The sequence below is a fragment of the Schistocerca americana genome, chromosome 8 (genome assembly GCF_021461395.2).
Source record: "Schistocerca americana isolate TAMUIC-IGC-003095 chromosome 8, iqSchAmer2.1, whole genome shotgun sequence".
In the NCBI taxonomy this organism is placed as follows: domain Eukaryota; kingdom Metazoa; phylum Arthropoda; class Insecta; order Orthoptera; family Acrididae; genus Schistocerca; species Schistocerca americana.
In genome coordinates this window covers 267,908,585-267,924,362 of record NC_060126.1, presented here as the reverse complement: position 1 = coordinate 267,924,362, position 15,778 = coordinate 267,908,585, and the positions used below count along the sequence as shown (strand labels likewise).

At 42.1% G+C, this 15,778-nt stretch overlaps 1 protein-coding gene across 1 annotated transcript; it reads right to left on the bottom strand.

Annotated features, from left to right (window-relative positions):
* Positions 1–2,497: 2,497 nt before the first annotated feature.
* Positions 2,498–15,018, bottom strand: LOC124545010 (cuticle protein 19-like). Its single transcript, XM_047123786.1, has 4 exons — positions 14,909–15,018; positions 7,345–7,425; positions 4,376–4,625; positions 2,498–2,670 (listed from the first exon to the last, which is right to left on the bottom strand). Exons 1-3 carry the CDS (start codon positions 14,915–14,917, stop codon positions 4,377–4,379), a joined length of 339 nt encoding a protein of 112 aa, XP_046979742.1. The 5' UTR covers positions 14,918–15,018; the 3' UTR covers positions 2,498–2,670; position 4,376.
* Between the last annotated feature and the right edge of the window lie 760 nt (positions 15,019–15,778).

Genomic DNA, 15,778 nt, shown 5'->3' with positions numbered 1-15,778 from the left:
ACCCCAAGCTGTCGTATTGTACAAAGGTTGAAACTGTTAGACAAGTGGAGACTTGCTGAGGTATAGCGCGCAGCCGAGTTCACCACCAAAGAAGTAAGGTCAACAAGGAAGAAATAGCTGGTAAAGATGACGCTGACTATTCTTTTGGGTGCTTTTGAGCCGTAAGTAAAGCAATTCACTTACAACTCCGTTTTTTTTTTTTACTTTCCGAGTGTAATACACTTTATAATCGCTTTTTGAAAGCTATGCTGTAACACCGTTTCAATACTGGAACATTGTTAATTTACATTTTTGGTTAAGCAATGTGTATACTGGCCACCCAGGTCAACTTCAATGTAACTATATTTTCGCTGACTTTCTCCTGTTTCTGCTTTCGCAGTACTCCAGATAGCTTTCCTTTTATTTTTCTTATCATATAGGGTTTTGTTATATTTTATTGTAATCGTGTACCTTACATTTTTGTTTGTAATTATAATAAAAATATGAAGACCATACACGTAATGGCTAGTTTTTGTATAGAACGGAAATATTTAAATCATGTTGCCGTGTCCATGATAAGTCACACATTTTTCGTATATCATCACTGGGAAATGACTTTTCGATGGATATCTTTAAAATTTAGTGAACTTAACGATCTCGGCAAAACTGTATTTTCTCTTACGTCTCTTCATAATTTTGGTTAGTCAATGTGCTTGGGATGTAGTACTAATCGTGCCTTGTGCTGTTCCAAATACTAGTTCAGCTTCTTCATTTGGCAGAAATTTTCTGTGGGGCTAAATACACTATATGATGAAAAAATCCGGACACCCCCAAAAACATTCGTTTTTCATATTAGGTGCATTGTGCTACCACCTACTGCCAGGTACCCCATATCAGTGACCTCAGTAGTCATTAGACATCGTGAAAGAGCAGAACGGGGCGCTCCACGGAACTCGTGGACTTCGAACGTGGTCAGGTGATTGGGTGTCACTCGTGTCATACGTCTGTACGTGAGATTTATACACTCCTAAATATCTCTAGGTCGATTGTTTCCGATGTGATAGTGAAGTGGAAACGTGAAGGGACACGTACAGCACAAAAGCGTACAGGCCGACCTCGTCTGTTGACTGACAGAGACCGCCGACGCCAGCCGTGGTGGCCGAGCGGTTCTAGGCGCTTTAGTCTGGAACCGCGTGACCGCCACGGTCGCAGGTTCGAATCCTGCCTCGGGCATGGATGTGTGTGATGTCCTTAGGTTAGTTAGGTTTAAGTAGTTCTAAGTTGTAGGGGACTGACGACCTCTGAAGTGAAGTCCCATAGTGCTCAGAGCCATTTGAAGACCGCCGACAGTTGAAGAGGGTCATGATGTGTAATAGGTAGACATCTATCCAGACCATCAGATAAAATTCCAAACTGCATCAGGATCCACTGCAAGTACTATGAGAGTTAGGTGGCAGATGAGAAAACTTGGATTTCATGGTCGAGCGGCTGCTCATAAGCCACACGTCACTCCGGTAAATGCCAAACGACGCCTCGCTTGGTGTAAGGAGCGCAAACATTGGGCGACTGAACAGCGGGAAAACTTTGTGTGGAGTGACGAATCACGGTACACAATCTGGCGATCCGATGGCAGATGTGGGTATGGCGAATGCCCGGTGAATGTCATCTGCCAGCGTGTGTAGTGCCAACAGTAAAATTCGGAGGCGGTGGTGTTATGGTGTGGTTGTGTTTTTCATGGAGGAGGCTTGCACTCCTTGTTGTTTTGCGTGGCACTATCACAGCGACAGGCCAACATTGACGTTTTAAGCACCTTCTTGCTTCCCACTGTTGAAGAGCAATTCGTGGATAACGACTGCATCTTTCAACACGATCTAGCACCCGTTCATAATGCACGGCTTATGATGGAGTGGTTGCACGACAATAACATCCCTGTAATGGACTGTCCTGCACAGAGTCCTGACCTGAATCCTGTAGAACACATTTGGTATGTTTCAGAACGTCGACTTCGTGCCAGGCCTCACCGACCGACATCGATACCTTTCCTCAGTGCAGCACTCCGTGAAGAATGGGCTGCCATTCGCCAAGAAACCTTCCAGCACCTGATTGAAAGTATGCCTGCGAGAGTGGAAGCTGTCATCAAGCCTAGGATGGGCCAACACCATACTGAATTCCAGCATTACCGATGGAGCGCGCCACGAAAATGTAAGTCATTTTCACCCAGGTGTCCGGATACGTTTGATCACATAGTGTATACGTTCACAGTTACTTGTTTCTGTATATTTGTTATACATTTTGATGATGTGGATGCGTTTACCCTTGTTTCACTGCCGACTAATGACGATCTGTCACTGTAATATTATTTCGACGAACTGCTGTAAGACTATCACAGTTCCGAAGTATAAATACATAAGCAGCAGTATTCCTTTGGTTAGTTTAGCTTTTTATTTCGTTTCTGGATCTGTCTCGTAATGATTAAATGCCAAAAAATTTTAACAAAGGATGAAGAGAAACAATTCAGTTTTTTTGCTGAGAAAAATTTATTCAGGCATAGGTGTTAGTAGCAACACAGGTTCCGCTCAAGAAAGTGATGTTACAGAGAGTTTTGATGTTTGTGGACGCTGCTGTGATGTTGTGATGTACTGTTGAGGCGGTGGGTGGTGGTATGATGCCAGTCAGTTGTTGAGCAGCTCCCTGCAAACACAAACTATAGGTCATGTTCCTGCATCAGATGCACACTATTAGATGAGGTTCATATAGCATTTTATCGTTATACGTTACTGATTGGCATCTAATACAAGACACTTAACTGTGTATCCCAATTCAGAGGGCCTTTTCATTAGCATATAGCTTACTGTTGGCACTTAGTTTTTATTTGTGTACTAATATTTGAGTCTGTTTACAGTCTTGCACAATTTCGCGCAACAAACTCTCAAGGTCAAGATTGCAAGAACTTCCATATATGCAATTATCCGCTTAAGAGTTCGACGTTGCCTCATCACTATACTGTCTACGGATAGTATTTATATTCAATGCCTTTTATTGACTAGACATGTATCTTCGCCAAATGTTTGTGAAGATTTATATTACGCTAGTGCAGTTGACCTTTTCCTATGCAGATCATAAAGAAAATAAAGCTACATTAAAACGCCTCAAAAGTCAGTATTTAGTTCTAGAATGAACCATTTGTCAATATACTGTCTGGCTGAGCTATGATATAGTGCTGGGTATTAGAAATATCCAACGGCGAAAATGCTACACAAACTGTGTATTAGACTAGTTCCTATTATATCGTCAAAATTATATTTTTGGAACAACATTCGAAGCCTTGTTATCAATTTTTAACTGTTCATCAGTTGATCCTCAGCGGTACCCTTTGGAATCGACAATGTTAATCCAGTGACTTAAATATTGGATTCGTTTTCGATAGGGAAATAGTTACCCCTATGTTTTAGTGACTCACTCGACTGAGAGAAGTTCGTAAGCCACCGAGTTTGTACTCGGAAGAAACGGGAGTCATATTCAGATTTACAATTTCCATGGTTTCCTTAAATTTCTTAAGCGAAGTGGCAGTAAAATTCCTTCGAAAAGGACAAAGTCAATTTCCTTCCCCATCCTTCCCCACTCCAAGGTTGTGTTCTGCCTCCAACGACCGCATCGTCGACGGAATATTAAACTCTAGTCTTCCTTTCTTCATGAATCACCTCAGTTGGATAATAAGATAGTTTCTTTAACAGGATCCAGGTTTCTTTCTTCCCATATTCTTCTACAACCGAGTGTGTACTACACTGTACCACGACTTGTGATTAAATTTCAAATCCTATTTAAAAAGAAACGTCACTGGGAAAAAGTATCACCTGATCTAGTAGGGGGAAGGCAACTTTCGCACACTGTCTGGGCAGTACCTGGCGGTGATATAGACAGCAGGAATGATGTCTCAGATATTGTGAACTACTAGAAAATTGAAGATACATTGTTGTAGCTCCAGATCTCCGTTTATTCTGCTGAAGCAGTGCCTCAAACCCCAGTCCATCCATCTAGATTTAGTTTTTCCATGGTTTCCCAAAATCACTTAAGGTAAATGTCAGGATGGTTCCTTTGAAAAGACACAGTGCATTTCCATCGCCATCATTACCCAGTCTGAGCTTTGGCTCCAAAGATTTCACTGTCGAAAAGACGTCCAAGCCTAATCTTTCTTCCTCCCTTCAGTGGAGCCTTTAATAGATTTGAAGACCTTCCTGAGAGTGTCTTTTGGGCAGTTTTTCTCCAGCAATGCCACAGAATCTAAATCTAATCCGTCACTTGCTGACCAATCTAGATACAAAATTGGAGCTTGACAGGCAAGCAAGTGGGCCAGTGATCAGAGACGTGAGCATTGAAAACCTCGGCGGCAGTTTACCTTAGTGGGGTCCGTGTCCGTGGTAGGTGGTCTCGCCCGCTCGTTCCACGACGGCCTTGAAGCCGTTGTAGGGGTCGGCGGTGTAGTGGACGGTCCTGAGCGTGCCGTCAGGCTCGACCAGGCTGTAGGTGCCCACCACTTCCCCCCCTTTGCTCACTTCGCGCTGCTCCTTCACGTCGCCAGAGTGCGGGTCCGTCACGCCGTACTCGAACTGGTAGTCCTTAGGCGCGTTGTAGCCACCGTAGCCGCCCTGCTGGAAAGTCACACACTGTTAGCTACCACTCACTACTTCGCACAGTTACCGCATACAGGCGTAATTGGTAGGTAGAAAAGTGCTTATCTACAGTCAAGTATGCTGTTCCTATGTTTAGAAAACATCGTTCCTGTGAAACACAACTAGCTCTTTATTCACATGAAGTGCTGAGTGCTATTGACAAGGGATTTCAGATCGATTCCGCATTTCTGGATTTCCAGAAGGCTTTTGACACTGTACACACAAGCGGCTCGTAGTGAAATTGCGTGTTTATGGAATATCGTCGCAGTTATGTGACTGGATCTGTGATTTCCTGTCAGAGAGGTCACAGTTCGTTGTAATTGACGGAAAGTCATCGAGTAAAACAGAAGTGGTTTCTGGCGCTCCCTAAGGTAGTGTTAGAGTCCCATTGCTGTTCCTTATCTATATAAACGATTTAGGAGACAATCTGAGCAGACCTCTTCGGTTGTTTGCAGATGACGCTGTCGTTTATCGACTAATAAAGTCATCAGAAGATCAAAACAAACTGCAAAACGATTTAGAAGAAATATCGGAATGGTGCGAAAAGTGGCAGTTGACCTTAAATAACGAAAAGTGTGAGGTCATCCACATGAGTGCTCATTAAACTTCGGTTGCACGATAAATAAGTCTAATCTAAAAGCCGTAAATTCAACTAAATACCTAGCTATTACAATTACGAACAATTTAAATTGGAAGGAACACACAGAAAATGTTGTGGGGAAGACTAACCAAAGACTGCGTTTTATTGGCAGGACACTTAGAAAATGTAGCAGACCTACTAAGGAGACTGCCTACACTACGCTTGTCCGTCCACTTTTAGAATACTGTTGCGCGGTGTGCGTTCCTTACCATATAGGACTGGACTGCGTACATCGCAAAAGTTCAAAGAAAGGCAGCACGTTTTGTATTATCGCGAAACATGGGAGAGAGTGTCACAGAAATCATACAGGATTTGGAATGGACATCATTAAAAGAAAGGCGGTTTTCGTGTGACGGAATCTTCTCACGAAATTCCAATCACCAACTTTCTCCTCCGAATGCGAAAATATTTTATTGGCACCGACTTACATAGGGAGGAACGATCGCCAAGATAAAATAAGGGAAATCAGAGGTCGTACGGAAAGATATAGGGGTTCATTCTTCCCGCGCGCTATACGAGATTGGAATAATAGAGAAGTGTGAAGGTGCTTCCCTCTGCCAGGCACTTGAATGTGATTTGCAGACTATTCATGTAGATGTAGATGCGTGTGGTGCATCATCCCATACAAAGCATGTTGGTTTAATCTGAACCAAATGTTACACCTGGCTACTGGATGTCTCAAGTAAGCACTCATCCATCTCCCAGACCTTGTACCTGGCACCTCATCACATAATATCGTTTCCTTCAAAGGCAGGAAGAAAGGAACAAATTACTGGAACAAGACATCTTCTACATTGTGTACCTCCTAAGAGTCGTCAGGCGCATGTTCATTTGTCATTTTGTTTTTGCATTGTCTAGCTGGAGTCAACCCAAACAAGTATTGCTCTTCACGTCTTTCATGCGGTGCTCAGTGTCAATGGTAATCATCGGTTCGTTTTGCGTTACAAACAAATTTATTTTTAAAGCGAAACGTTACTTGCCTATTCAATACAGCGGCCCCCCAGATTAGACTAGTACGATATTTGCGTTATCGATATGTGTTAACAAGGGACATTAGAACATGAAGAATAACCAGTATTCCAGCAGCGACTGAGCAGCGCTGCTGCATGGCTGGGGCATATAGGTTCCATTAGGAACTGGTGAAAAATTACTCGAATTGCCAAAGAAATAGAGTCTTTTCCGTTGGGACAATATTTTCTCTCATATGTATGCATGGTAAACTTTCGAATCTGTGGGGGAGATGAAGTTCAAATGAAGAGTTTATAATCGAAATAAACTTTTATTTTTCTGAGCTAGAGAAATGTCCGTTTTGAAAGCCTTCCAAAAAATGGCTCTGAGCACTATGGGACTTAACATCTGAGGTCATCAGTCCCCTAGAACTTAGAACTACTTAAACCTAACCAACCTAAGGACATCACACACATCCATTCCCGAGGCAGGATTCGAACCTGCGACCGTAGCGGTCGCGCGGCTCCAGACTGAAGCGCCTAGAACCGCTCAGCCACACTGGCCGGCTTGAAAGCCTTCGGTGGAAATTAAAATCTGATGTAAATTCTAGCGAGAGGAGAAGTTTATACTGTTAAACACATTATGTTCAAGAAAAAAGATTCTTTAAACAAACACTGACTTTTCAGTCACCTATGTTTGTACATACGACCCAATTATTTCTTCATGGCGTCCATGCTTCTTCATGGTCTGAAACACTGTGCTCGTTACTTTACGGTTGTTTGTTCTTTTTTTATAAAGCGTCCACAAGAAAAACAAGCAGCACTGTTAGATTTATCTACGGTGTTCCTCTAACGTGATGAACAAACTGATCACATGACTAATACCAACAAATCTTGTGAATAAACTAAAATTTGTAACTGTAACATAAAATTATGAAACTATCTGCTACGTAACATATTGAAGAAGAAAGTGCAGCGTATTTCAGTGTTATGCTCATTCCGTAGCAAGTTTCTTTGTTACAATGCAACCATTTCTTCCAGAAACAATAGGAAAAGTAATAGGCGATCAGTGTTGCATACGTTATTCGGTGCACTGTCTCATACTTACGTCGTATCCTGCATAGCCGATGTCTCCAGCCAACGCTTGCGCCACCAGCAGTCCTACGGCGACTGCGAGAACTACGCTGGTCTGTAAACAAAGTCAGTGTTTCAGTGTCGAGGAATACAAGGAGGCAGAGGGGAATTGTGCTACGGTATGAGGTAATTTTCCCGTTTGCTTAACACCGTAACAACTGCCAAGCGTTTAGGATCGTTGCCTCTGGAGGCGAACATATTGGAATGTCAACACCCGATGCTGGAAATATTGCAATATGTGACGAATTCATTTCTTACCTAAGTTTTAGTTTATGATTCACTAAGAGATTAAAAGTTTGCTATGTGGTTTCCGGTCTGGTTCGTGTAGTGAAAGGTTTAGTTGTTTACTTTCAATCAAATATAGGAAACCAAGACGTTTAATGTTTTAGTATTACGTGAAAGGCTTCAAATAATTAATTGGGAAACTATTATATGTTTTCCGTCGGCTATTTTGTTCGGGAGTAATATTTTCCATTGTAACTCCTATGAAAGGCCCGAACAACAGTTTTACTTCTGAATATTGTATCGCGTAGCACGAACAGATTGGTGATGGGGAATTGCTTCGCGCTGTTTAACGAATGGCATTCTAAATGTACCAGCTCCTTGTGTATTCTTTCTCAGAGTGCCGTAATATTTAACAACTTAAAAAAAAATCCGTTACAGAATTAGGGAGGAACAATTTGCAATTGAAACGTGTTATATTTTTAAAATAGCGTTCAGTCCAGAAATCGTTTAAGGTTGTACTAGATCTAATTTCCACTTATGAAGTTGAAAGTCCAGGATTACGATGGAGAACAGCTGAATCCTAGATGAGATTCGCTTGTCGAAGACTTATTATAACGACGTATTAATTAAAACGTACTTCAGATCCTACCAGTCATAAGAGGAACTGGTAGTAAAAATATAAACATAAGGGGTCAGTCAAATTTAGTTTATTTTCTAGTCTTGCTAATGACAATATGAGCTTGAATTACGTGGTCACAAAACAAGTCACTGAATAAAGGAACATCTGGACTGAATAGTGTTTTGAGACGTGGAGATCTGTTATTTATTACTCGCTTTTCCCGGTTCTGCTGGACACCTATCGAAAATAAATCCCACAAAATTCCACACATCTTAGTATGTCGCTGTTAAGGAAGTGTTGTTCAGACAGAAATTTTTTTTTCTAATTGCTGATCAATTAGGTCTGTGATCCGCAATGTTAACTACAAATGTGTAAAGGTTAAGTCCTTCGTATTTCGTGTTCCTTTCTGGCAGTGAAGCGTACTATAAAAATCCATAGTGGTTCGTATCCTACGTTTAACGGCAGAAATTGCGGGGTGAGCGGATTCTGATGTCGAAGGAAGACGAGACATGTAACATCTTAGCTGAAACGTGTCCAGTAAACCACTGCGTGTTACTAGCAAACTTCGACTACTGATAGCTATTGTATTTTGTCGAGTTTTATTCTTACTCATTACCCAAGACAGTAAAATGAACAAAGTCACATGGGAAAATGGCAGCAGAAAGGCCATTTATTTGTATGAAATCACGGTGTAACACTGCATTGACTGTTAACTTCATAACTGACGTTCTTGTTACTTCATTTGGTCAGTCACTCACTCTTGCTCGACATGAAAAGACTCATGCCAGGTACGTGTCACTTACAAGCTGTGGGTATCAGACCCAAGTAAAAGCCGTAGACGTAACGGAACGGCCATCAGTTTTTACTCTGAAAGAGATCAACATGAAATTACATGTCATAGATTCTACAAATGTTAGCCGCGAGACGTATCTGAAACAGAACGTACTTCGTGCCTATATTCCTTTTCATTCTCGGGTACGGTAGCTACATAATGTAGTCAGCCCATTGTTTTTTCGTACGTTTGGTTCAAATGGCTCTGAGCACTATGGTACTTAACATCTGAGGTCATCAGTCCCCTAGAACTTAGAACTATGTAAACCTAACTAACCTAAGGACACCACACACATCCAAGTCTGAGGCAGGATTCGAACCTGCGACCGTAGCAGTCGCGCTGTTCAGGACTGAAGCGCCTAGAACCGTTCGGCCACCACGGTCGGCTCTTACGTTTTGACTGGCAGGTTACTGGAAGTACGAGAAACAGAAGTGCATCGTGTAGATATATTAATACTAGCCCTTCCACTATCCGGAAATTCATTTGTAAACTAGTCCCAGTCTAAAAAACGTTCATGTGCTCTGCAAGCCCTATATAACTTTACTAATGAAGAGCGAACTGCCAGTGCGAAAGCAACGATCGCGGACTGAAACTTCGAGCATGTTTCGAAGTCCACAAGCAGAGGACTGAATGATAATGAATTATTTCGCCGTTGGCGTATGAGCAGACTACTCTGTTCTGTGCTTGAAGAACGAGAATATTCAAATTTCCAACCATTTTTTTAATGACATGATGCGGATAGCCTCTGGGAGCATTTTCTTTTTCATAGTTTTGGCTCCGTCAATCAACGTGTAAAGGGCAAATCGGTATTTCTTCTCGTAAGCTCTGAAGATACGACAAACTGTGAAATCCTGACAGTTTTTACTATCAAATAATGATAACTGGTTGAGTTACAAAAAAGAAATAAAATGATTGGTTTCTAAATTAAATCCTTTTATCTCTGCCCACGGTAATGTAATAGGACAAAAGTTGAAATTTTGTTCCGTGTAGACACTTCCAAGCAAGCTAGAAAGCAGAAGAGCGAGGAGCACGCGTTCCGCTTTGTGCCACCCTGAGGGAAAGCACACGGAAATCCCAACCAAGTGAGGACTGCTACTTATATGTCGCGCATGGTTTCCCACGAGAAAACACACATTTGCGGAAATAATGGGGGGAAACTGTCGGCAAAAGGTGGAAAATAAATGTGCATTATAATGAGTACGGTAAAGTGAGAACGCAACCAGCCAAGCGACCAGTGCAATATGCCAGCGATTCAGGTCAAAATAGTGATACCTACAAGGAAATCCCAAGCAAAACGCCACAGTCTTGTGCAGGTAAATAGGAACATACATATATGAAATGTTCAGAGTGATTTAGAACATAAAGAACAGTAACGATTGGATAAGACTTTTGCTCGTTTCAGCCACTTGTCTTCATCCGCAGCAAAGTTCGAGCCGATCGTGCATAAATTATGACCTCTATTTCGAATCAGTCGATTCCGAATTATTTATTGTCACAAACGATTCTTAAAGAAAGGTGCCATGAAAATACTGAAATGAGCTGTGTCCAGATATTGTGAATTTGTCGGTTGTCATAGTTACGCAGAGGTGATGACGCTTGCGAATGGTGTGCTAATGTGGAGAGCAGCATCAAACTAGTCTTCGGACTGAAGACAACAGTAATGCACATTACGGCGTTACAACGATCATATATATTTGATGCAGCTCTCCAGATTGGTATACCATTCGCAAGCGTCGTCACCTCTGCATAACTACGGCAACCGACATCCTTTTTAACATGGTTACACTAACTTCAACCTATCCATTAGTCTTTTTAATTTCTTGGACCTACCCATTCGACTGAGGGATATAACATTCCACGCTCCGAAGCCTATAGGATCAGATTTATTTTTTCCGATGACAACATCCACCTGAGAAGTCTAAACGCGAAAATCCAAATGGGGGATTATTTTTTCTCCAGAATACATAAACCAAGAGGATTCCATTATTATTGAACCATACAGTAGGTTATGTCTTCTCAAAACATAACGGCTTTAGTTTTCTCTTGCTTTCAATGGATATCCCTGCGGGCTCGAACTAAGAATATTCTTGCATGGAAGGGCAAGTCAAAGGGAAGCAGTTCTAAGCATCGTAAACTACTCGTGCGTGTGAGATATAGAAAAGCAGAAGTTACGACGGCTCTGCTCCATACTGGAAGAAAATGGGAACCAAAGAGTTTTTCCTTTATGAATCTTGAAGACGGGGTGAGAAATACTTTCGTAATTTCATTTCCTCTACGTAGAGAGAATGGTGCCTCTGATATTAAGAAAGTAGACTCACATTCGGAAGGAGCGGGATTCAAATCACCGTCTTATCATGATTTATGTTCCCTTAAAACGCTTAACGCAAATACGGGGATTATTGCTTTGGAAAAGATACGGCCAGTTTCCTTCATCCTTCTTCTTCAATTCCAGCTTGAGATTCGCCTCTAATGACGGCTTCCACTGGACGATAAAGCGTAACCCACCTTCCTTCCTTGTTTTGTGTAGGCTAAGGACCACGACATTCAACTATTGTTTTTCGAGTAGGTTTTGATATTTGCCCAGGAGTGGCTGTGTTGTTCCTTACTTTTCTTTTTCCAGAGGGCACCGGTCTCCTTTCTTTGTGGTTTGTCCTGGAACCTCATTTTGCTTAAGTTTTCTCGTGAGAGATGTCCAGTATCTGTCTGTACCTCTCAGTTCCATCAACCGTGGTGAGGTGATCTTTCTCTTTCGCTAACATGCGAGACTCTGGCTGGTCAAACCGCCGGGATGCATTTTGTGTATCTCCATACAAGGCCAGACATCTCTGATTTTATTTTTTCACAGTGTCTGTAGAGTTCTTGGTTTGGTCGCCTTTTAAATACGTTACCAACCTTGACTGATCCCAGTATCTTCCTCTCCCGGATTTCATACATGTGTACGATACTTTTGCTGGCGGTACTAGCCACTCTGAAGAGTACGAGGCTTCAGGGTGGTTAACTACTTTGTAACGTTTTCTTTGTCTTACGGGAGATACTTTTTGCTATTGTTCACATGGTAAGGCAGTTCCAACATATTTACTCCAGTTGGTAACGCTATTTTTTGGAAAAGGACTGGGTACCATCCATTCTCCTAGCTATTAAAACCTTTTGATTTTCTTGATTTATTCCTGCTCCAAGTGCAGTGTACAAGGAGAATCACTGATGTTCGTGACGCACTGTGTTTTTTTCAAGCGACACATTTAGCGCTACCTTTGCTGCTTGTTGTCTGAGAACAACGAGTTGATACACTGAAGTTTCTACTGAACTAGGTAGGTCGTCGACAAATACGAGAGAACCCGCTTGTGCCCTAGAGAGTTGCCATTTGGAAGTTCCTGTCTAGCTTTTTTCGCCACTCTTATTACTTTTTCCATTGCACAATTAAAGAGGAGAGGGGAGAGACCATATCTCTGTCTTAGTCTCACCTTGGCTTCACAACTTTACTCGCGATCTGGTGTTGTAAAGTCTTCTGGATAATATTATGGATCTTTTCGTCCAGTCATGGTTCCTCCAGGATCTTAATTTATATGACACGCATTTTTACACTCGTAAAAAGTCAGTCCATCAATACTATGATTCTATTTCATGGTGTCCGGAGTGGTGGAGAGGTGGTTAAGACAATAGATTCCTATACGATAGACGCTGGGTGCAAATCCCGTGGGACAGCCAGATTCACATTTTCGTAATATCCCTAAATGAATAAGAGAGATTGTCGGAATATCTGGGCTTTCCATTCAGTCAACTTTTCATTCCCTCTGGAACTATTCCGTCTGTAACAACCTCATCCTGTCACTTCGTACTCTTCTGCAGCATTCGCTGTCGACATGCGCCCTCTCCCACTCCACCCTCAGTAACTCACACCATATACAACACGCGAGGTTTGTCATAAGTGAAGGTCTCGCCCAGTGCCCTTCAAATTTTCGCCATTCACCGGGATTCGAACGGACGCCTTTCACCCGCGGCGCGGAAACTTTTGTCTCGTGCAAGAGCAGTGACGTAACACACCAAGAACAGTAACAACCAGGAAACCCACAATCCTGTACTACAAGTGAAATTAGTGGAGAAGAAACGTAACTCCCAGTGACATATTTGCTCTCAAAATCGGCTTACTCTGCCACCATCTAATCAACATGCTCTCAGCGTGGAAGATCTAGATTCATTATCGTGCCAAGAACCCTGATGTCAAGTAGAACGGAGACGTATCCTTGGCTGTAAAATAAAAAAACAAAGTTCCACCTTCTAGTCCTAGACGGGTCGATCGTGTCCGACCGACCCCCGTGCCATCCTCTGCCAATGGCATCATGCTGTATGGACTGTCATGCGATCATCACACCCCTCTCCCGGTCGTTGGCTTTCTTGACCTTACAACCGCTACTAATCTGTGGAGTAGCTGCTGAGTTGGCCTCACGAGACTAAGTGCAACCCCTATCAGTCCTCCAACCCTGGAAAAATACTGGGGATCGAAACTGGATCCCCCGCACTGACCACTAAGCTACGGAGGTGGACTCTGCTGTAGAGGACGTTAGATTGTCACGTAACGCCAGCAACTGTTCACTGCAATTCTAGTAGTGTTGCAACAGAAGATTTGAGTACAGCAGCACTTAGAAATAACGCCAACATTGTTAGATAAAAGCTATTTCATATAATTAACATTAGCATCTGGCATTCTTCGTTACAAAAATAAACGTAATTGGAATTAAGTAATAAACGGGTCATAATGGATCAGATTAAGCTTTTATGTGACGTATTAGATCCTGTAAATTATGGGTTATACAAAAGTGAATCCAGCAGAAAAACTTAAAATGTAGGCCAGGGCTAATAACACTATTTCTTATTAATGTTTAAATTGAAAATCTACATTACTATATGGTGTTTTCAGTCCTTATACAACAAACTGTCTAATTTTGATATCAAATCACAGTTAAGAAAGATTCATCGGCTAGTCTTGAAAACTTTGTGTTGAAAGAACAGATTAGTGAAAAAATCTTGTATAAACTTGTTCTCATTTCTGAAAACCGTCTGGTAGTAGTAAATAACATTTGGCAATACATTTTTCGAGAAAACTCAGTTACAAAATACCAACAGGGTCAATTATAGTATTACCACGCTTTGAAAAGAAGTTGCACCGCATACTGGAAGAGGCGTTGCTAACAGCTATATATGTAACAGGGATCTTCAGACAAATTTTATGGCATCTACAGAGGAAGATAAATGAAACGTGTTAAAGGACTTAATCCTTGAAATGATCTGGGCTTAGTTGGGTAAGAAAACCACGAGATTCAGTTTTCAGACTCCCATCAATCTAATGTTTAATTGCATAATACAGGTTAAAAGATGATAGAACACATTGCTAGAAGTCAGATTCAAAGGGCCAAAATCATCTTTAAAGGTGGTGTAGAAATATAATGAACGAAAATTCTGCTTGAGTGCTGTAATAAATGGTATTTGACGATACAAGGTGAAGTAGAATGAGGTGCAGACATTACTCTGATGACGTTAAAACCATACTGAAGATGATTAGCAGACGAAAGGCTGATTTTTTAAATAAATATGGTTTTTCCACAAGGCACTATACTTGTTCCGCTACTTTTTAACGGCAAGCGATTATATCCTTCCGGAGATTCCATGTGTAAAAGTTGAAAGAAGTGAAATGTTGTTCTACCACAAGGCGCTATGCTTGGTCCGCTACTTTTTAACTGATCTTCCAAAGTTCGCAAGTGTACAAGTTGAAGTGATATTACGATGTCAGAGCTAACTGTACGGCATGTATTCAGACAGAGAGAACTTACAGAAAAGTCGTAGACACAAGAGAGTGCGCATGCGTACCTGCTGCATGTTGGAGGAGTGGTGTGTTGCTGGCGGCTCGGTGTCCTGGGAGGAGTCGGAGGAGCGGAGTGGCCGACACACGGCGGCGGCGGCGTTATATACTGCTCGACGTTCACGCTCCCGCGCCCAATTAAGAAGAGCCTAATTACCGGCCAGTCTGCGGAAGCTCGCCTGCCCCCGTGGTGTGCACCAGTCCGAGGAGCACGCGTTTGCGTCAGTCGGCCGCGAACGACGCCTCCACCTCCCCTGCCGCACACGTACACAGCCGGGCTGCTACCAATTCACAGTTCTCCTGTAAACGAGACATCTGTACTGCCTGTCTCTGAGTAGTTTCTTCTAATTAGTGTCCACTACTTGCACAAAGTAAAGTCATCGTTCTCTTATTGGGTGTATCAATTGGACAGATGTTACACGTCATGCTGTGCCAATTGATTTCAGCCACAATGTTAATGTTCCACACCTTGTATCTGCATGTACCCCCGACAGTCCAAAAAATTTGGAGACTGGATCAATAAATTCCCGGCTGGTTTGGGGATTTTCTCTGCCTGGGGACTGGATGTTTGTGTTGTCCTCATCATTTCATCATCATCATTCGTGACAATGGCTAGACTGGACTGTGTAAAAAATTGGACTGTGTAAAAAATTGGACTGTGCAAAAAATTGGACTGTGTAAAAAATTGGACTGTGTAAAAAATTGGACTGTGTAAAAAATTGGACTGTGTAAAAAATTGGACTGTGTAAAAAATTGGACTGTGTAAAAAATTGGACTGTGTAAAAATTGGACTGTGTAAAAATTTTGTGCTTTGTACGGGCTCTGATGACTACACAGTTGAGCGCCCCACAACCAAACCATCATCATCATAATCATCA